Genomic DNA, 21,811 nt, shown 5'->3' with positions numbered 1-21,811 from the left:
AGGCCCTCAATTGCCTTTTGCTGCAACTTCCAAATCATGATCATCCTTTTTTATGGCCCCACCTTCAAGATCTATCTTCTCATCAATAGTATCTTCTTTTTTTCTTAATGTAATTTTTAAAAAGACTTTTTTGGGGGAGCATTTTATTGAACTGTAGCTTTTATTTGTTGTGTTTCCTTTTTTTTTCCCATCACTGTCTGCTGTGTGTTCTTATGCTATCCCCTACCCCCTCCCTTTTAACTTCAGAGCCCTTAGGATGTTTTTTTTATGTCCACTAGTTTTTGAAAACTTTTTATGTAATCAAACTGCTATATGAATGTCCAGTATTTGTATCATTCTGAATTGCTTTGCTGAACATCATTCAGTCATTTTTTTAAAAACTTCAACCACTCATAATACTGAAAAGAATAGTATACTTGTTAAACGTCCAGATATTCTAGATTTACATTGATTATAAGTTGATAGGAACAAATAATTATGTATCAGTGTCATTTGTCTAAGAATATTCTTAGTGTACTGACCCATGCCATATAATAAAAATATTTTATAGAAGGCACTTTATGTACCATGACCTTAAATTACTAGAAATAGTATTACTTCCTTAAGATAAAATATTAGAACATATTATTTAGACTCTTCCTTGAGGTATAATATGGGTGCAAAAAAGTGCACATATCATCAATGGACAGCTTGATAAACTTTCACAACTATATATTCCCATCTAGTCACAGATCAAATTTGAATACACATTTTTAAAAGACTTATTGTGAACAGACATTTGATATGGATTGACTTCCAGTTAATATGTTTATTATTAACTGGAAAACATACTATTGATATATGTATGGTATTGAACAAAATACCATAAGGAATGTGAATGCCCAGACCAGATTATTACTCTGGAAGACATTGCTGTGAATATGGGAGACATAACTAAAGGAAATTTTACTCAACAATTCAAATGTCCTATAATTTTATGCCCAACCCCATCTCCCTCATTGAGGAATAGAGACTCAAGAAATCAAAAGATCAATCTGTCCCATTTCAATGGTTGTCTTGAGAAATAGTTTATTATTAGTGTGATATCATGAACAAACTTGAAGACCTGATTTAATGTATTTATGTCTATGTATTACATGCTTCTTATATTGTAGGAGTCATTAACTTTTTTATCAGTGATAATAAAATACGTATAACAAAATTATTTTAAGAATAATTGCTTGTATACAGAATAGAGTACATATGTTGAAATGGATGGGGAGAGGACAGAGGAAATGATAAGATTATGAGCCTGTGCAATAATTCAAACAGGAAATGAGGAAAACAGTGGTAGGAACAGGTAGGGACAAATAAGATACATGTTATGTAGGATGAATCAATATGGCTTACTAAATTGATCAGTTTAAAGTAGACTGAATTTATAGTAATTGCTAAGATTAAATACATACATGTTATGATGACTATGGGATGAATTTTATATATTTGTCACTGGAAGAATAATTGTATTGTGAAAATAAGAGTGAAATAATAAAGGAAAACTTATTGGTATTGTGGGCAAATGAGTTTTATTTCTATGTAAAATAAAACAGCAATCTGCTTCATAATCAAAAACGGTCGGGCATCATATTTTTGGCAGTTGATCCCCATGTTTTCTCTTGCCTCAGTTCCCAGAAAAGGAAGGAAGGTGAGAGGACAGATAACATCAAAGCTGCTAACCCATGCTTGAAAAGAATGAGGCAAACAGTTGTCAATGTTTTGACAGTACAAAACAACCACACCATCCAGAATTTTCTCCATTATTATTTCAGTCTTTTTGTGTGTGTAATATTTATTTATTTATTTATTATTTTTAAATTTTATATATTTTTACATCATTTTTCATTTTTGCACAATATGTGTATTTTCAACTTGGTTATAGTCCCCATATAATTCCCACCCCCCCTTGTTTTGACCCTAATCCCTCCTCACCTCCCCACCCCTCTGTAGTGTATCTCTGGTTTATAGTTGCTTGTTGATTTTGATTTTTACTTTATTATAATTTGTCTTTTTCTGGTCTCTTATTTAGGTTTTCTAAATTCCTGCTATGAGTGAGAACATGTGGTATTTTTCTTTTTCTTTCTGGCTTATTTCACTGAGCATGTGCCCTTCCAATTTGAGTTTATCTTTTTTTGATTGCTGAGTAATATTCCATTGTGTTTATGTACCACATCTTCTTGATCCAGTCATCTATTTTTGGGTATTTGGGTTGTTTCCATAGCTTAGCTATTATAAATTGTGCTGCTATGAACACAGGGGTGCCCTTTTGAATTAATGTTTCTCTGTCCTTTGGGTAAATACCTAGGAGTGGAATTGCTGGATCATATGGAAGCTCCATCTTTAACAGTTTGAAGAATCGCCATGCAGCTTTCCATAGTGATTGGATCAGTTTGCACTCCCACAGCAGTGCAGTAGAGTTCCTTTTTCTCCACATCCTTGCCAACATTTGTTATTGCTGGTTTTTTTAATATGTGCCATTCTCACTGGTGTAAGATGATGTCTCATTGTAGTTTTGATTTGCATTTCCCTGATTATAAGTGATATTGAACATTTTTTTCATATGCCTGTTGGCTATTTGCATTTTCTCTTTGGAAAAGTTTCTTTTTAGCTCTTCTGACCATGAGACTCAACAAAAAACAAAGTAAATATTATTTCAGTCTTAATGAACTATTTTATCATGTCCAATGCACCTCTGGAACCTAGAAAGATATGGATTGTGCCACCTGACACTTCTCTGAGCAAACTTACTCCCAGGCACACCTGGGCAATTTTATTGACCTCACAGCAACAAGATTGAATTTTTTATTCCCGCATAATTGGCAGAATTATGCTGTATGTGACAGTACAACATCCAAGAGGGGATAATCAGAAAGTGAACATGTAAAAGTATATTTTTCAATCTAATAATCTCTGTAGTGAAAATTTGCATTCTCATTTCTAAATAGTGATAGGAATTTTAAATACATAAAATTCTATTGGGGGGAAAATAGCAGTAAGCAAAAAAATGAACATTTATGAGGTGGATGACAAAAAGGAAAAACAGAGTTGCTGCACAATTTAAGGAAGAAACAATATGTTACAATTTTAAATTAATAATTATTATATTTGATAGACAGAAGTAGAGTTCAGATGAAGTTAATGGAACCTGAATTTCAAAGTTCATCAGTTATATGAATCCTGTCTCACATCCTTACGGATGCCTTGGCAATGTGTTTCTAGTAACTAATTTTGCTTCAAGATGTTCCTCAAAATTGTATAATTTTGTAAGTTCAATGTTAATTGAACAATATATATTAAATCAACAACATATATTAAAAAGGTGCCTTTAAACAGAAAACTCACACAAAATATAGTTAAATATTGACTGGTTGATGACTCGAACCTTGTATTTCCCCCATAGGAGCAGTGCTTCAGTCTTTGCTAATTCTGTGCAAATTTCCACTGCAATACGTAGAATTAACATAAATTAAGGTAGACATTGAAGAACCAGAGTAGGAGGATTTAAGCCTCTTTCAATCTATATATTAACCGGTAATGTTGCTATTTCAGGGTCTAAATGTACAGGACACAACCCAACACGGTATTTCCAAAGAAAAGCCAATGATTCAATTATCCATCACCTTATAAAGAGCTAAATGATTAATATAGTTATATTACTGTCATCATTACTTGACTGTAAATACTATGAGGGTTGAAATTTTCTCTTTTCTCTGTTCACATAGAAATACTCAATTACTAGAAAAGAGCTTGTCATATCAAATATAAACATGCCCAGTGTAAATACTATCAAAGTTAACTACATATGTATCTTAGTCATACATTCAATTGCTATTTGTGAAGTGTTTCACATGTCACAGACAATATTCTAGGACCTAGATTGTAATAATGAATAGTGAATATAAAGTTATTGCCTTCAAAGAACTAACAACTTAAAACGGTGGCTTCCAGACTTCACACTGGAATAACAAAGATTTTTTTAAAAACATCCAAGAACTATGACTCTTACTCTGACATTCTAACTTATTTGGTACCTGATACAGTTTAGATCTTGAGGTCTTTAAAAGTTTCCACATGATTCTAAAGTCAGCAGAATTTGTGAATCTCTGATCTAATATATAAATTAAGCTTTAAGTAGTTCCAAATTATTTACTTGAGAGTGAAGATAGCTTGTTACTTTAATTTTGAAACTCGGCACAGTATCAAAAACCAGACCTTAACTATGATGTTTATTTCAGATAAAGTCAATATTTATTTACTATTAATATCATTTTAATTTTGATTTTACTCCAAAACAAACACTTGTACCTCCTCCCCTCAGTACACCCTTCCCCCTCTCTCCCCTCTGGTGATTTCAATTCAGTAGTCAGGTTTCTGTGATTTGTTTTGGTTTTGATTTTCTGTCCCTTTGTTTTTCTCTGTATTCCCCGTAAGCGTGAAATCATCCAGCCTTTGCCTTTCTCATTCTGACTTATTTTGCTTATTGCTACATTTTTTAATTGAAGAAACTATCTCTTATGTATGCCACTCCCAGATTCTAAAGTTTATGGTCATTATAATACATTTGTTCAAAGTGAGTGTGCACTTAGCATAGTAAAACTACTCCTATTTTTATTAAATCTTCTACCTCTTCAGAACATATTTTGAAATAGGTACTGGCCCAACCTGATAACTTCCTTCCCTTCATTTTGCATAATGCAGCAGCTTTGGTATCAGAGTGCCACCACAATCTCTAGCACTCTAACTAGCTTTGCTGAGTGTGCAGTGGCAGCAATGATAATACCCATTGTAAAAAAGGAAATGCAGAAATAGTGACTGTCAAATCCTAACGTGTTCCTTATATCCAGATTTTTTTTTATTTTCCAAGCAGCATAATCTATATTCCTGTTAATAATTTAGTACTAATCAGTTCCTTATCTTCTGAAAAGGAGAGTCTGTTTTGAATCACAAGGCTACTGACCTTGACAGTAGGTTTAATATATGCAGATTTCTTATATCACCTCTGAGCTTTTACTCAGAGTAATTTTGTTTTACTGAGGTCTCATCTGTGCATTCTTCCTTTTTTTCTGTCCTAAAAGTAACTGATTTAAGTATGATATAGTTTCTTCTCTTGTTCAGTTTTGAATTTTACATTTATATGTATAAGTAGTTTTAAATAATAATCTCAATTTTAATGAGCAAGTAGAAAAAAGATGAATAGTTGAGGTGAATCATAAATATAAAGAGCAGTAAACATAGTTCTAATCTAATTCAGCTAGTTTACAAGGTGTCATGTGTCTATGTCCAATTTATTTAGATTTTACTCTAAAATGACATTTTTAAAGTAGTAATGTGAGTTGTTTGCATTGATTAAATAATAACTCTAAAATAAGAATTTAAAATTGGTTCCCTTAGCTATGGCTATAAATTAAAAAAATGAAATGAATTGAGCAAATGAGCTATAGAATAATTATAGTTATTTAAAAGGAATTATAAGAATATGTAAACAAAATCAGTGAAACTTAAGTTTAAATTTAAGAAAATTTCAGCAATTTCAGGAGAGGAGTATGTTTCAAAAATTAATAATGTCATTATAAATTTTGGTAATTACTTTGATTTAAATGTCCTGATGAGTTACATGGTTCTACTTGTCAGTACATGTCATTAGATAGATCAAGGAACAAGTAAAGCAAAAACTAAATGTGAAAATGTGTTCTTATTTGTCTAAAATTGATAGACAATTGGACTTTAAGAAACAACATCAGAAGCTCTTTGAGAATCCCATCATTCTCTCAGAGAATCCTCCTATTGTTATAACTGATTTCAAACTTCTTCATTTTCATATGAGACCTAGCAACTTCCTTTGAAGATTAGAATGCCTTTTTTGTGTGAATTTTTAATGTTTGCTTTCCCTCACCAAAACTAGAAAAGGAGTAGAGATGACTTCTATTTCAAAAGAGGGAAAATGGTTAGGTTAAAAGAGTAGTAGCAAGAAAGCAATGCCTTTAAGTGAGTTTTTTTTTTTTTTTTTTTAAAATGAAAGGTGGCTTTGCTTTGAATTAAACCATATTAGTCTTAATGGTTAACCTAATGGTTTCTGGTTTACATTGAAAAATACAGTGAGTTGGTTTGGATTGTTTTCTTTTTCATTTAACGTTTAGTTGTGTAATTTTTATACTGGAAAAAGTGGAATTGGAAATAAGACTGTGCTTTTGGAATAGCATATTTTTGTCAATAAAAATAATGTCAAAGGAATAAGTTCACAGAAAAAAAAAACTAACTATAACTTTAAATACAAATATTTCTATATTACTAGTATTCCAAATTATTTTTATGAAAATAACCTTGCTTTTTATTAGCCTGTTTTCTATTTTAAATCACGCTATGAAGGCATGATTAAATCAAATATAAAGCATAGAGCAATTTGACAAACTTAATAGTCTTACAGATAAGATAGAAATGTTTCTGCTATTATCTTGAATAGTCAATATTGAATTGAGTTGTCTTCTTTTAACATGTTGTTCTCACCTCTTATTATGTTTCACTAAAAAACTTAAATATATTACTTCATATTCCAGTTTAGATAAATAGTTCTCTGAGAGAAACATTTTTTCAAGAATATTAATTGTGCTATTCAAAACTAATCTTTTGTGTACAAATATTGTTGTCTTTCTTTCTGAGGTATTTGACTTGACTAGGACTAAGAGGTTATATCTTAGGCTAAAAACTGTGTGATCATACTAGAAAAAAGTAAGAATTTGTTAGCTTAGAGATCATTTACTACAAAGTGATTTCTGTAAGAGGGATTTTAAGTAAATCATAATTACTTGTTATATTTTTGGATGTAGACCAAGTGTATGTATTTCTACTTTAGAAATGTATGCAGCTAATTACAAATTACTGTCTTAAGAATTAACATGTATATCTGATGTTTTTCCCAGTTATACCTTTAAAAATAAAAGTACTCATAGATTTATGCTGAATGTAGGGTTTAGTAGCATAAGTCCCATTATTTAAGGATAAGTGTTCCTATTATTTAGGCATACATTAATATAGCTTTTCTTATAACTATCAATACTTACAGTTTTAATCTAATGTAGCATTAATGAACTTGCTCATAAAAAGTACTTGTTGAAGCAATAATGAAAATCTCCTTGGGTAGGATCCCAAGGATCTCATAAGAAGACAATATGACAACTACTTTCTTAACAATTTTAAGTTATGGGCCTCCCTGGTGGCACAGGGGTTAAGAAGCAGTCTATGGAGCTATCCGTAGCCACTGCAGGACAAGTTCTATCCCCAGCCAGGGAGCTGCCCACATATTGCAGCAGACCTCTCCTGACTCACATGCTGCTCCCCTCAGCAGTGTATTTCAGTCAACTTGCCTGTTCTGTTCCCCACACTGTCTCTGCCGAATCCTCTCACCCCCGCACAACTCTGGCCTATACCCCAGTTCTTGTATGTATGAATGAGTGAATCTTAAAACAAAACAAAACAAAACAAAACAAAACAAAACAAAAAACTATCTTAAGTTATGTTTACTGGCACAGTGTTGTATGGTAGATCTCTATATAACTTATACATCCTGCTTAATTTTCTGTCCTTTCCTGATATAACTAAATTCTAATATGATAATATATAAACTATCACCATAACTTTTTTTAAAGATTTATTTATTTATGCCTACAAGAACTGGGGTACAGGCCAGAGGTACAGGGAGTGAGAGGATTCACCAGAGACAGAGTGGGGAACAGAACAAGCAGATTGATTGAAATACACTGCTGAGGGGAGCAGCAGGCGAGACAGAAGAGGTCTGCTGCATCATGTGGGTAGCTCCCTGGTGGGGATCGAACTGTTGCTTCAGTGGCTGCAGATAGCTTCATAGGTTGTGTCTCAACCCCTTGTGCCACCAGGGAGGCCCTCACCATAACTTTTATGTATCTAAGATTTAGCTATCTGCAGGATAGTTAAATTATGTATTTTTTATCATGTTCAATTATGCTGTGGATTTTTCAAAAAATACAATCTACTAAATTATGAAAATTCCACATCACTAATGAATGGGAAACACAAAACAGCTGGTGGGCAAAAATATTAAAGTGTGTGATACTTTAATCATGATATCTAGCAGACATTTCAAAAGTAATCATGACTAAAATAGTTTCTCTGCAGATTTTTCATTTTACTCCTCTTTTTTTACGTTTTTAATCCTCCTCATATCATCTCATATTCCATTTAAAACAAATAAACCAATAAACATATTCTAGATTTAGTTTAATTGACTTTTGAAGTAAAGAAGAGAGATTGGTTATAAGGGGAAATATAATTAATAAGCAAAGTTATCTTAACTTAAGATCTATACAAGAGAAACTCTAGTTGCCACATAACCAACTCCATGGATTAGCCCAGTTTCTCAACTTCTTTTATGGAGCATATTAATTAATTTTCAGGTAAGATAACTTCTCTCAGTAGCAGGTGCTTTTTTTTTGTTGTTGTTGTTTAAATGCTTAAATGACATTGATTCTTTTACTTTGCATTGATCATTTTTCCATGATGTAGGTCAGCTCTTCATGAATTAATTGTATTTTCATAAGAACACAATATGAGAACTACTATCTTAACAATTTTAAGTTATGTTGACTAGCACAGTGTTGTATGGGAGATCTCTGTAACTTATACATCTTGCTTAATTTTCTGTCTTTTGAATAATTGCCCATTTTCTCTACTTCCTGGGCCCTCACAAATACCATTCCTCTCTTTGAATGTATGAGTTTTACTACTTCAGATTCTTCATATTTGTAGAACCATTTGTCTTTTCATGATTGGCTTGTTTTACTTAGTACAGTGTTTTCAAGGTTCATCCATGTTGTAGTATGTATCAGTCATTCATTCACTTTTCAGACTGAATAGATTCCTTTGTAAATCATGTTTTTTTTAACATTCCTCTATTGATAGGCATTAATGTTATTTCCATTTTGGCTATTGTGACTAGGCTGCAATGCCCCAAACCATTTCACCAACTTTATATACTTACAAAAAGTCACTTGTATTGTTACCTAGAATGTTAATGCTGTTTGTTTTATTGTTTCATTTCATAATTTAAGGTATCATAGTATAATGCACCATGACTGTTACAGATATTTTTTACCTATAAAAACCAAAGGAAGTTGGGCCTCCCTGGTGGCGCAGCGGTTGAGCACTGGGCTGTGAAGCTGCCCACAGCCTCTGCAGCGCCGGTTCAATCCCCGGCTGCGATAATCCCACATGGAGCAATAGACCTCTTCTGCCAAGCCTGCTGCTCCCCTCAGCAGAGTGTTTTTCGTCAGTCTGCCTGTTCTGTTCCCTGCTCTGGCTCTGGTGAATTCTCTCACCATCCCGTGCTTTTGACTGTACCCAGTGCTTGTATAAATAAATAAATAAATCTTAAAAAAAAATACTAGAAATCAAAGTCAGTATATGGGATTTATATAAACAAAAATTATACAGATTCCCAAATAGCGAATTCTTTATCAAACTAAAGGTTTTAGTCATGCAGCAAATCATTGGTAATTTTACATTTTTAAGCAAATAAGCTATTAAAGATGGATATATCACTTTTCTGGTTCTCTGTTTTAGCTATTTTTTTCCTTAAGCAGCTCAGAAAATTACCCATCTAAGAATTTAAGAAAAGATGACATCCACTGTATTTTGAAAGTGTTTTGAGAATATAAAGAGAATATTCCTTTTGCTAGCCCAAAACTAACTGTAGTCTTTGGGTGTTTCTGTGTCTAAATATTATTAGGAAGAAAAACTCCCTACTTGAGGAGATATGCCTGTTATTTGGATCTACTATATCTCCTGGAAATTCTCAAGTTTTTACTCTATAAAATGAAGAAAACAATTTACAATAACCTGGATGGGAAACGGCTCACTTTAAAAAGCCTGCTCTGATTAATTGCTTGTGGCTACTTCATGATCTATGCTGAGATGAATTTATAACCTCATTAGGGGGATACCATGGTCTAGTGATGCCAACCACAGGCACAGGATGAAGCAGAATGAGAAAACTGTGACAGCCTTGCTCTCTTGAACTATCTCCATATTTCTGTTAGTGTTTTGCAGTCCTATAAACAAATGTTTGTCTACCTTTTCATTTGCTTCTCCTTGTGTTGGGACATTCCCATTAGTGACATCCCTCAGCATTAGTTAATAAATGAGAAATTCTGTGGGTTATGAACACTTCACTCCTTTGGTTCACACAGGAAACGTGTCTGTGTTATCACAGATGAGAACCACATCATCCAAATTAAAACCACAGGATTTGTTTGTCATCTGCTTCTTTGAAAACTGAATAGCTACAGTTAGCCTTCATTAAAGAAAACCAGTCCCTGAAGTTCAAACTCTTTTTTTTTTTTTCAAAGATTTATTTATTTATGCATGCAAGAACTGGGGTACAGGCCAGAGATGTGGGGGGTGAGAGGATTCACCAGAGACACAGAGTGGAGAACAGAACAGGCAGACAGGCCGAAATACACTGTTGAGGGGAGCAGCGGGCGAGACAGGAGAGGTCTGCTGCGCCATGTGGGTTGCTCCCTGGCCAGCTGGAGATTGAACTCATGCTGCAGAGGTTGCGGACAGCTTCATAGGTTGCGTCTTAACCCCCTGTGCCACCAGGGAGGCCACTGAAGTTCAAACTCTTGATATTATCCTCACAATTAAGAATGCTACAGAATGTGAAAGCAAGAGTACTAATCCAATAATCACTGTTTTATTTGGTGAATCTGACTGCTATTTTCTTCATAATTCTTCACATAGCTTGAAGTTTAAGAGACTACCTTTTCCAGATGAAATATACAGTAATTCTAAGGTATAATATTCATGATATTAAGAAATTGACTAAGAAATATTACTTTGAAGTAATCTTTAATAAATGAAGAAAACAAAATTCTGAGCTTATAATATAAATATGATTGGGATTCTTTCTTGGAAGATAAAATCAGTAAACATATATTTAGAAGTAAGGTATACTCATTGAATACACTTCTAAATATTCTCCAAATTCTAAATGCTCTTTATGACATATATACAAAAAAATATAGTGTGCTTATAATGTTAGATAGTAGGTTGATGATAGGAATGTGTAGATCCACACATTAGAAATACTTTTATTTCAATTTAATGCCTAAGATGTAGCAGGTATCAGGAATCAGTAAAGTGAACTTTATTTTTAAAACAATTTTTTGTTGAATGTCTACTATATACTATCAACTATAGTGTCGCTGCCTTTAGGGAGTTTACAAACATGCTAGGAACATAGACCCATACATTGATAGTTAAAGGAAATATGTCAAATCCCATATTAAGTTCATGTGCTAGTGGAATATACCACACATCTCTGTAATTCCAAATTCCAAATTTGCTCATCCTGACAAAACAAAGTTAGCTTAATTGTTTGGGTTAAAAAACAAAAACTTAAAATTGCTCCATGCTTATGTTAAGTTTTAATAAATTTATACCAGTAAAATAACTTTCATTGACTAGAATATGTGGTATGCAATTTAAGTTTCATCTACTAGAATATGTGGTATGCAATCATGTCATAATTTCAGCTTAAAACTGTACAGATTCTCTTTTCTATTTTTAAACCTCTTAATGACATCATTTATTGTCTACTGGAAATCATTTTAGGAAATCATGTTAGTCCACTAAGCACTTCAGATAAGGTGATTCCATGAAGCATTCCAAGATTATCACAAGGAATTGCTTTCGTGTGCCATAAAAAAAAAAAAAAATTGAAATAAGCAGAATGTACTGCTGAAAGAGTTTACAGTTTTACAGCTCCTCCCGCTCCAGTGCTTAAGTCACTCAGTTAGGTTTGGATTATCACTCACAGACTGAAAGCCAACAGCCACTACACATTCTGGGCCTGTGGAGCCAATTTTATGTGTGTTTCTAAATCAATGATGAGGGTATCGGAACCGATATTGGACATGGATATGGCAAATTACAGTGAAGTTTTGGATCCAACTTACACAACTCTGGAGTTTGAAACCATGCAGATTCTCTATAATTCAAATGGTGAGTTCTCATCTGCTTATAGATAAAAGTAAAGTAAGTATAATAGGAAATGTAAAACTGAGTTTCCCAGGTGGTAGCTCTCTGTTTTATTGTGGGAAATTCAAGGGTTGCTTTTTAAGGCCACAGTTGTGAGTTTTTGCACTTTATCACAAAACTTAAATAAATAATTGTGTGGCTATTTTATGTTTAAGATAAGAAAAGTCTAGTTTGTGTAATAAAGTCACCTCAGAATTCTGTCATAGGCCAGCTAGGTAAAAGAGTAGTTTCAGCAGTTATTTTATCTACTGTAAACCATAGTAACAAGTAATATTGGCAGATTGACTGTAAAGTATATTTTCTATGCAATATTTAAAGTTGCAAAGTTCCCTTAGAATGCTGGAAAGCTTTCGGTTGCCTCCTCCTTTTGTTATTCTAGTTCTCAATTGCTGCTGCTATGAAACTGCATTCACAATTACAGTTGGGGTTTTGCACTGAATCCAAATATGAAAGTAAATAGAAGTTTGTATTATAACCTCACTTGAAAAGCTAATGTTTAGCTTCACACAACTCTTGTTATTTATCTAGTGTAACATTTTAACTTGAAATAAGGCACAAATTGTTTAGTGTTCGTGCCTTTATGTAATACAGTTTTCTATTGACTTTGATTTTAGATTTCAAGTAAAATTTTTATACAAGAGAATCATAGTTGCTTGAAATTCTAACATCTAGTAATTATTTATGCTTTTGAATGTGTGTGTTTTGTGGTGGTGATGATGTTGTGCGTGTGTGCTTAGCTCAAGATTGAGATCATCTTTCTACTCGGGATATCTTAATGTTTTATAGTACATTTATAGTACATATGACTGCTGTTTTGTTAAATTTACAACAAAAAATAATTTATTAGTGGTGAAATTATTTTTAATTGTCAGAAGTTGAATTCTGAAATTTTAACACAGTTAAAATGAACCAATGCAACTTGTAAGAAGTCATATTCTGGTTCCCATGTTTGGACTTGATAAAAGATATTTAATGGAGTGTTTATCTCAATAGGATCATGATTATTTTAAAAGGCTACAGGTTACTAAATATCAGGAATAGAAGTTCCATAAATATTTACTGAAAGAAATGACTTTCTAGTATGTTACCTAAGTTGGTTTCTTATAATAAAGTTAATATTATATATGTATGGCATTACAATTGAAGCAAGAGTTTATTTTTTTTTGTATTTACATTTTATCTCTCAGAATACAGCAGTCCTTAACACTTTAATGTATTTTTTTTTAAAGATTTTTATATTTATGCACACAAGAACCAGGGCACAAACCAGAGTTTGGGGGTGAGAGGACTCACCAGAGACAGAGCGGGGAGCAGAACAGGCAGATTGACTGAAACACACTGCTGAGGGGTGCAGCGGACGAGACAGGAGAGGTCTTCTGTGCCATGTGAGCAGCTTCCTGGCCAGGGATCGAACCCGTGCTGCAGTGGCTGCGAATAGCTTCATAGGTTGTTCCCCAACCCCTTGCGCCACCAGGGAGGCCCCTTAACACTTTTAAACTGCTATATTTCTGGTATCTATTTTGGTTATATTACCAAAGAAAAATAATTATTTAAATTCAATGTCACATAGTTAACCTAATTCTCTTAGTTTTTTCAACTTTATGAAATAACATATGACAATATCTGTCTATTCAGAAGTATTAGTAAGGTAAAAAAAAAATTATATACATATAGTCACAGAATGTAACTAGGATATGACAACCATTAATTTGTCTTTTGTAATATTGGAGGCATAAAATGAATTGGTATTATATTATTATTATACAGGTTTATACTAAATCATATGTATTTATATATTGCCTTATATATTCAATATCTTTTGAGTACATTCAGATGAAAGATGTGAGCAAAAATATTGACCTATTTAATAATATTTAAATACATTATCTGGGTGAATATTCTAAAGCCTATTATTTTCATTCTTTGTTTTAGAGGCCCACTTAATGCCAGGCACAGTTGTAATAACTGGAAGACAGAGAGGTGAATAAGATAGATAAATGCTCGGACATCATAGAGTTTATATTCGATGGGCAAAAATTGATAATAAATGAACAGACCAATACATTATACAATTTTAGCTACTGATGTTGTAATTAAAAAAAAAACTAAATAGGGGCCTCCCCGGTGGCACAGCGGTTGAGCGCTGGGTTGCGAAGCTGCCCGAGGCCTCTGCAGCGCCGGTTCGATCCCCGGCTGCTCCCCGGCCACAGGAGGAGGGTCCCACATGGCGCGCAGACCTCTCCTGCCGCCCGCTGCTCCCCTCAGCAGTGTACCTCGTTCCTTCTGCCTGCTCTGCTCCCCGCTCTGGCTCTGGTGAATTCTCTCACCCTCCCGCGCCTCTGACTGTACCCAGTGCTTGAAGAAGGAAGGAAGGGGGGCGGGTGGAGGAAGGAAGGAAGGAAATCTTTAAAAAAAAAAAAAAACTAAATAGGATTCTAGGTTCTACTTACATACTAGATAAGAAGTAACTTCAGAGAATGTTCCACAGAAACTCTGAGATTTGAGCAGAAACCTGATTGAAGAAATTCTTGAATAGGAAATTTCTTTCCAGGCAAAAGGAACAGCAAGTGTAAAGCGTCTAAAATGGAAATTTGCTTCAAGGAGGAAAAAGGGCAACTTTGCTGAAGAATAGTAACCAGAATGAGATAGTGTCAGAAAAATGGAATCACAGAGGTGGAAGGGTCTTTAACCCTCAGGGTTTTATAGTCCCTGATAACATGGAGGTGTTGTCTAATGCTTGGACATAGATGGGTGAATTGATGAGGACTTCTTATGCCAAGAGAAATTTGGGATAACAAGCAGTAGGGGAGTAAGGGCTGAATTAGATAATTAGATAGCAATCCATGACAATAGGGGGGAAATTGCAATCCAGGGGAATGTTTTTGACTGATTATATAAGGGTGGCCCATACTGAAAGGAAGAAAACTTGTGGATTTTATGTGTATAAAATACAGACATGCATCTATATATTTTTTGCATTTCTTATGTATTTTAAATATGGCCTTACTGTTGGATTGAATATGAGTAATGGAGAGAATTCTATGAAGACTTCTAGAATAGTGACTTTAGGTACTGGATGGTACCATTAATTGACTCAGGGGAGACTGAAGGAATAGCAAGTTACTTGGGGAAAACCAAAAGAGTTCTGTTTTTGATACATTTTTTTTTTAAATTGAGGTACCATTGGTTTCCAAAAGTACAAAAGTTTCAGGAGTATAGCCTCCCACCTTGAAATATATATATATATATATATATATATATATATAATATATATATATATATAACAAAAGTTTCAGGAGTATAGCCTCCCACCTTGATATATATATATATATATATATATATATATATATATAATATGTATAAAACAAAAGTTATATATATAAACTTTTTTTGTGTGTTTGTATTGTTTCTTTAAATTCTTTACATGAATTAAATCATATGGTGTTTGTCTTTATCACTTATTTCACTTAACACAATCACCTCAAGTTGATTCATGATGCTGGAAATCGTTTTAACTTTCAATTCCCATTAAACTTAGAAGTGAAGTTGTTAATTAAGTATTTGAACATTTCAAACTGATAGCCATGGGAGACAGTGCTCGAGATAAAATCTGGGGATATTTCACTATATATATATATGACATTTAATATCATGGAACTGCATGAACTTCCTTTGGAAAAGAGAATACTTAAGGGCCTCCCCGGTGGCCCTGAGCGCTGGGTTGCGAAGCTGCTCTCAGCCTCTGTAGCGCCGGTTTGATGCAGCGCAGGTTGATCCCCGGCGGGCCTCCGGTTGAGGGTCCCACATGGCGTGCAGACACCCACCCCACCGCCCCCCCCACTCCCCCGCCACCCACTGCTCCCCTCCACAGTGTACTTCATCAGTCTGCCTGCTCTGCTCTCCCCTCTGGCTCTGGTGAATTCTCTCACCCTCCTGAGCTTCTGACTGTACCCAGTGCTTGTATAAATCAATCAATCAATCTTTAAAAAAAAAATGAGAATACATGGGATTTTGAGTCCTATAGTTTCCCAACTTTTAATCGTCAGGAATATAAGAAGGGAAGTGGAATGAAGATTGGCAGGCAAGTCAGTGGTTAAAAGGACAATTGTATGCAACTTCCAAGAAACCAAGAAACGGACTATTTTGAGCCTATGAAAAAACTTAAAAAAAAAAACTTAAAAAAAAATGCTCATTAGTAACTTGAACTCTATTCTTTTTTTTTTTAAACAGATAATTCTGCCCCAGAAACCACAAATATGAATACCACAGACAACAGCGTCAACTGTCTATGTGCTATATGTGGGGACAGAGCAACTGGAAAGCACTATGGGGCGTCAAGCTGTGATGGGTGCAAGGGCTTCTTCAGACGTAGCATACGCAAGAGTCACGTTTATTCCTGCAGGTACTTGAACTACTTCTTTTAGGAAAATTACCTGTAGAGTTCTTTTTCAAAATGGCATGCAAATACTAAGGGAATAAAATTCAGCACTTTCATATTTCTATAACTAAAAAAATTTCTATCAGCTACATTTAGAGTGAAGATGAGCGAGTGTATATGCAGGATGCATTCACAGAGCTGATTGTTTTGTATGAAACATTTCAGACTTATACAACATATATAAAAAAGCCACATATTTAGCTACCATGTTAGACAAATAGAGTTGAAGCCTCTAATGCACACCTATTCTATTCCTTTCTTCCCACTTTCTCAAAAGTAAGTACTGTCTGAAATTTGGTATTTGTTTTTTCTTATGTTTGTTGTTATTTAAATCCTTAAATAGTTTCAAAATGTGTGTAATTTTCTAGATATTGTTTTTCATTTTAATGTCATTACACCCTATGTCTTTTAAAACAAGATTATAAAAGTGTAGATGATTTGGTAGCTTGTTGATGTTAAGAATTAAATTTAGCTTTCAGTCCTAAAATTTTAAACATAGTTCTCATGCACATTTTTGCTATTGAATTTAAATGTTTTGTCTAAAATTTATATGTTGTTTGTGCCACGTGTTTCTAGTAATCTGCTTTTAAAATAATATGTAGTCATTATTATAATCCAGTTTCATTTCATTAGGGTTCCGAATGGCATTTCTTGAAGGCAGATTGCATCCATGCTAAACGGGACTGTTAAAAATGACTGAATTTAGCAAAAAATACTTGTTTGCTTTGTGGATGAAAAGTATATGAAACATTGTCATGTTTGGGGAGCAACATGGGACATTTAAGAATAAGATAACTTTCACAATACGATGTCATTTGATTTCTAGGAATGTGGGAAAAATTAATATATAACTGCCCAAATATCTAACTAGTGTTCTCTAGAAATTTTTCCAGAAAAACTTCAAGTTGTTTAACTCAATGTAAATCATCCATGTTAAAAACTTCGCGATAATCAAAAAAAGAGTATTTAGATGACTCTTCCTTTAACTTATATCAAAACTCAGAAATAAGAATAAATTAGGTAGCCTTAATGAAAAGTTTTTGCTCTGTGATTACATTAAATATTGAGTACTTCTAAGATTATCAACTAAAATAAATGCAAAATAATGTGTAAAAAGAACCTCTTTAAATCCTGTATTCAATTTGAAGTTGAATACATAATATGAAAAAAGTGACCCAAAGAACTAAATTCAACAGTTGAAGAATTGAAACTATCAACACAAGTTTTGAACATATACACTCTTTTCCTGTATGCGAAAGGAGTGTTTCCATAGAACTTTTGGAAAGTTTAAAAAAAATATTTGAACAACATGTACAATTTAACTCATTCCACCACCCAACATCACAAATGCTGCTGCCAACCTAGTCTTCCTTACATGTTTTGGTGTTAGGCAAATTTTATGATAATCCATTTGAAACATAAATATTATATTGATGCAAGCTTCGCGGGTCTCAAAGTTATCCATTTCCTTAGACCTATAAATTTTAATTCTACTCTGCTCCATCACATTGAAGTTGAAATTTTCCTCCTAAGCATTTTAAATTGCTGTTTCAATACTTCTCACATTGTTTTTTATTATGGCTATTTGTAAACATATATGTGAACTCTATCAGGTAGGTTGTGATTGCCTTGAATGGAGAGATAGGTAATATTTCTATTTAACCCCCACAATGGGATAATGTACAGAGTAGATATTTAATGATATATTTATTCAGTTTTTATATTACTCTAATGATGTATTTATTAATAGTCTAGTCTCTTCTCATCCTTCTCAGCCATGCATTCCCAACTGAACAGCTCTTTTTCCCCTCACCTCAAGAACAGATCTCTCTTTTAGCTCAATTCATCTATTGTAGGAATTTGTCATTCCTTTAAAGTGGTCATCCATATTCTTCAAATGAATTTTTTTATATTTTTGATTGTCATTAATAATCAATTACAAATAACATGGGACATTCCAATACATATGGGTAAATTTCTGCCAGACTTTGGAAGAAATGTCAATATTTACTATATGATTAATATTTGCCCTCAAGTCTCTAAAGTATATTCACACAACCTTTACAACAAATCCTAATCCTTCGTTTACAACTGCAAATTAACTCAGGATGTTAAATAGCCTTCCCAAGTTTATTCTATGGAAAGTGAATGGCAGACCTGGATCTCAAGTTCAAGTCTCACTCCAGAGACTGTATTTTTTTTTTAATTTATAGTTCGGCTTTTTTAGTATAGTCACAGAGTTGTGTAACCATCACTACAATCAATGTAGAGCATTTTCACCACCCTGTAAAGAAATCTGCCTATTATCAGTCACTCTCATTTCCCCCTAATTCTCCTCAACAGTGTTAGATAACTACTAATCTACTTTCTGTTTCTATAGATTTGCCTCTTCTGCATAGTTAATATAAATGAAATTGTTTAATATGTGGCCTTTTGTGTGTGATTTATTTCATTTAGAATAGTGCTCTCAAGGCTCATCCATGTTGTAGTATGTATCAGACTTCACTCCTATTCATTGTCAAATAATAATATTCACTGTGTGGGTATACCACATGTTGTTTGTTATGTGTCCATCAGTTGATAGGCATTTAGGTTTTCCACATTTTTTTGGCTATTATGAATGATGTTGCTATGGGCAATGTGTGCAAGTTTTTGGTGCACATATGTTTTCATTTCTCTTGGGTAGAAATCTAGGAAAAGAATTGCTGCCTTTTCCTCTCCAAAACTCTACTTTTAACATTTATTTTTAACTTGTTTTATTTTTATTATTTTTTTAATATATATATATTTTAGATTTATGTATTTATTTATACAAGCACTGGGTACAGTCAGAAGCGCGGGAGGGTGAGAGAATTCACCAGAGCCAGAGCGGGGAGCAGAGCAGGCAGAAGGACCCAAGTACACTGCTGAGGGGAGCAGCGGGCGGCAGGAGAGGTCTGCGTGCCATGTGGGACCCCCCTCCGGTGGCCGGGGAGCAGCCGGGGATCGAACCGGCGCCGCAGAGGCTGCGGGCAGCCTCGCAACCCAGCGCTCAACCGCTGCGCCACCGGAGAGGCCCAACTTGTTTTAAATTGTAACTTAAATTTCTTGAAAAACTGCCAATTTGTCCTAAGCAGCTGCATTATTTTGTATTGCAACCAGCAATATATGGAGGTCCCAGTTTTTCCATGTCCTCATCTTCATGGATTACTATTTTTCTGGTGATAGTCACTGTACTTGGTGTGAAATGGTATCTAATTATGCACAGATTTTACTCTCAATGCTGCTCTCAACTGCATCTTAAGATGTAATTTGGCATTGAAACTTCAACAGGATGTGAGGTAAAATTACTACAATATTTAAAAAGAAAAGCGTGAAAGTGCAGAGGAATGAAGTTCTGATTTATTCTATATCACACTAAAGTCAGTTAGTAATAACTAAGTAGAATTTATATGCCAAAAATTTTAAACTAGGTTTGGCTTTCATGGGTCTTGTTAGGAATGATCATGAAATACCATTCAGTTTTATTTTATTGTGAAAACTGCATGAGACGTGTGGCTTTATTTCCATGTACATGCTGATCAGGAGACTGTAAAGTCGTGTTTGTTTAAGCATTCTTTCTATGGAGCCAAATCTGACTATATTTACTAAAGACTATTTGTTTATTTGGTTTTTGATGATAGTTTTCTGCAAACTAATATACCTTTGTTTGATATTATAGGTTCAGTCGGCAATGTGTTGTTGACAAGGACAAAAGAAATCAATGTCGATATTGTCGATTACGAAAGTGTTTTCGAGCAGGAATGAAAAAAGAAGGTAATAATATATAATAATGATAATATTATAGATGAAAGTGTTTTGCATACACATTCCCATTTAATCACAAAAACCTTTTCACAAGAGTTCTGATTTTCCTCAGCTTTTCTCAATAAAGAATTTAAGGTCTCTTGAGTCTAGGAATTTACCCATGGACACTGACCCCCAGCTAGTAAGTAGTGGAGCCAATCTTTTGTCTGATGGCTCTCTGATTCCAGATACCCTTTTCTCCATCACTCCATTATTCCTGGCAACAAAATTATTGTCAAAATAATATTCCAATATCTGTTCAAAGAAGCATGGCAAAATCACTTCATAGGTTGTTTGAAATTATAAACGCATTTAACATATTTTTATTCTCAGTAACAGTTGAATATCTTTCTATGCATTACAGAAGTATTCACTGAACATTGAATTTTCATGCTTTCATTCATTCACTTAGCAAATATTTGCTCAGCACTGCTACTTTCTAAACACTATTCTTAATGCTGAGATTTCAGAAGTGAACATAAAAGATAAAATAACCACTCCCCTCGGGGAATTTATATCTTGTTGAGGGACAGTGACAAAAAACATGTACTCTATTTTAGATTGCATTGATTTCATTTTAAACATATTAAATAATCCGATGTGTCATCCTACATTCTAAAAATAGTTCATCTAGAACCAATGTGTTGAACACATTTAAATGTTTGGCAGGGAAAAGCAGCTATAAGATTTGAAGTTTATCAGTTTTGCAATATCCTATGACTATAATACACAAAGATTTTTTCAGAAGTGTCTCACAAACTATAACAAAAGCAAGTTAAGTCATTATACTTAAATGTAAATACTAAATCTTTCTTAAAAATTGCTAGCTTTTACTAATTAATACACAGTAATAATCAAAATCAACAATCAACTATAAACCAGAGACACACTATGGGGCAGGGTGGGGGGAAGGGGAGAGGAAGGACTAGGGTCAAAATAAGGGGGGTGCAATTGTATGGGGAATATAACCAAAATGAAAGTGCATACATTGTACAAAAATGAAAAATGATGTAAGAATTATATAAAATAAAATATTAAAAAAAGAAAATTGCTAGCTTTTTCTTTGCGGTGCAATATTTTAAAAATATAAGAATTTTGTTAGTTTTTTTCAGCTTGCTAGCTCAAAAAGAAAGCAAAAGAAAGTTCAAAAAATTAAAGAAGCACCTTTTCATTTCAAAATGACATTTCTAATGGTATATCCATTAGTTTATGGAATGAACTACCTACTTTCTCAATCGTTTTCATTCATTTCAGTGCAAGTAAATCACAATCCCATATTTCCTTTAAGAGTTTTAAAATTTCTGAGTTAATATTATTTTAAAAATTAGTGAAAATGTATTTTCTACTGTTCATTAAATTTTCCTAAGTAGATTAGAAAATAGCTTTGGGTTTCAAAGTAGATATATTTCTTTTATTTACAGTAATAACATAATAGCCAGATTA

At 33.5% G+C, this 21,811-nt stretch overlaps 1 protein-coding gene across 2 annotated transcripts in view; it reads left to right on the top strand.

The window, feature by feature from the left end:
• HNF4G (hepatocyte nuclear factor 4 gamma) overlaps positions 1 to 21,811 on the top strand; it is a 70,127-nt gene that overhangs the window by 34,613 nt on the left and 13,703 nt on the right. The window contains exons 1-3 of one of the 2 annotated variants that reach the window (XM_037505183.2): positions 11,877 to 12,069; positions 16,336 to 16,507; positions 20,244 to 20,338. In XM_037505183.2, the coding sequence (XP_037361080.1) occupies positions 11,934 to 12,069; positions 16,336 to 16,507; positions 20,244 to 20,338 (403 nt within the window). In that variant the 5' untranslated portion in view covers positions 11,877 to 11,933. Of the gene's footprint in view, positions 1 to 11,876; positions 12,070 to 16,335; positions 16,508 to 20,243; positions 20,339 to 21,811 lie in introns of those variants that run through there. The other variant, XM_037505093.2, reaches the window with a different exon arrangement.

This window comes from Talpa occidentalis, unplaced genomic scaffold, assembly GCF_014898055.3.
Source record: "Talpa occidentalis isolate TD23 unplaced genomic scaffold, MPIMG_talOcc4v2.1, whole genome shotgun sequence".
Lineage (NCBI taxonomy): Eukaryota > Metazoa > Chordata > Mammalia > Eulipotyphla > Talpidae > Talpa > Talpa occidentalis.
Note: the sequence above shows the minus strand (reverse complement) of the source record. Positions and strands in the feature narration are given on the sequence as shown.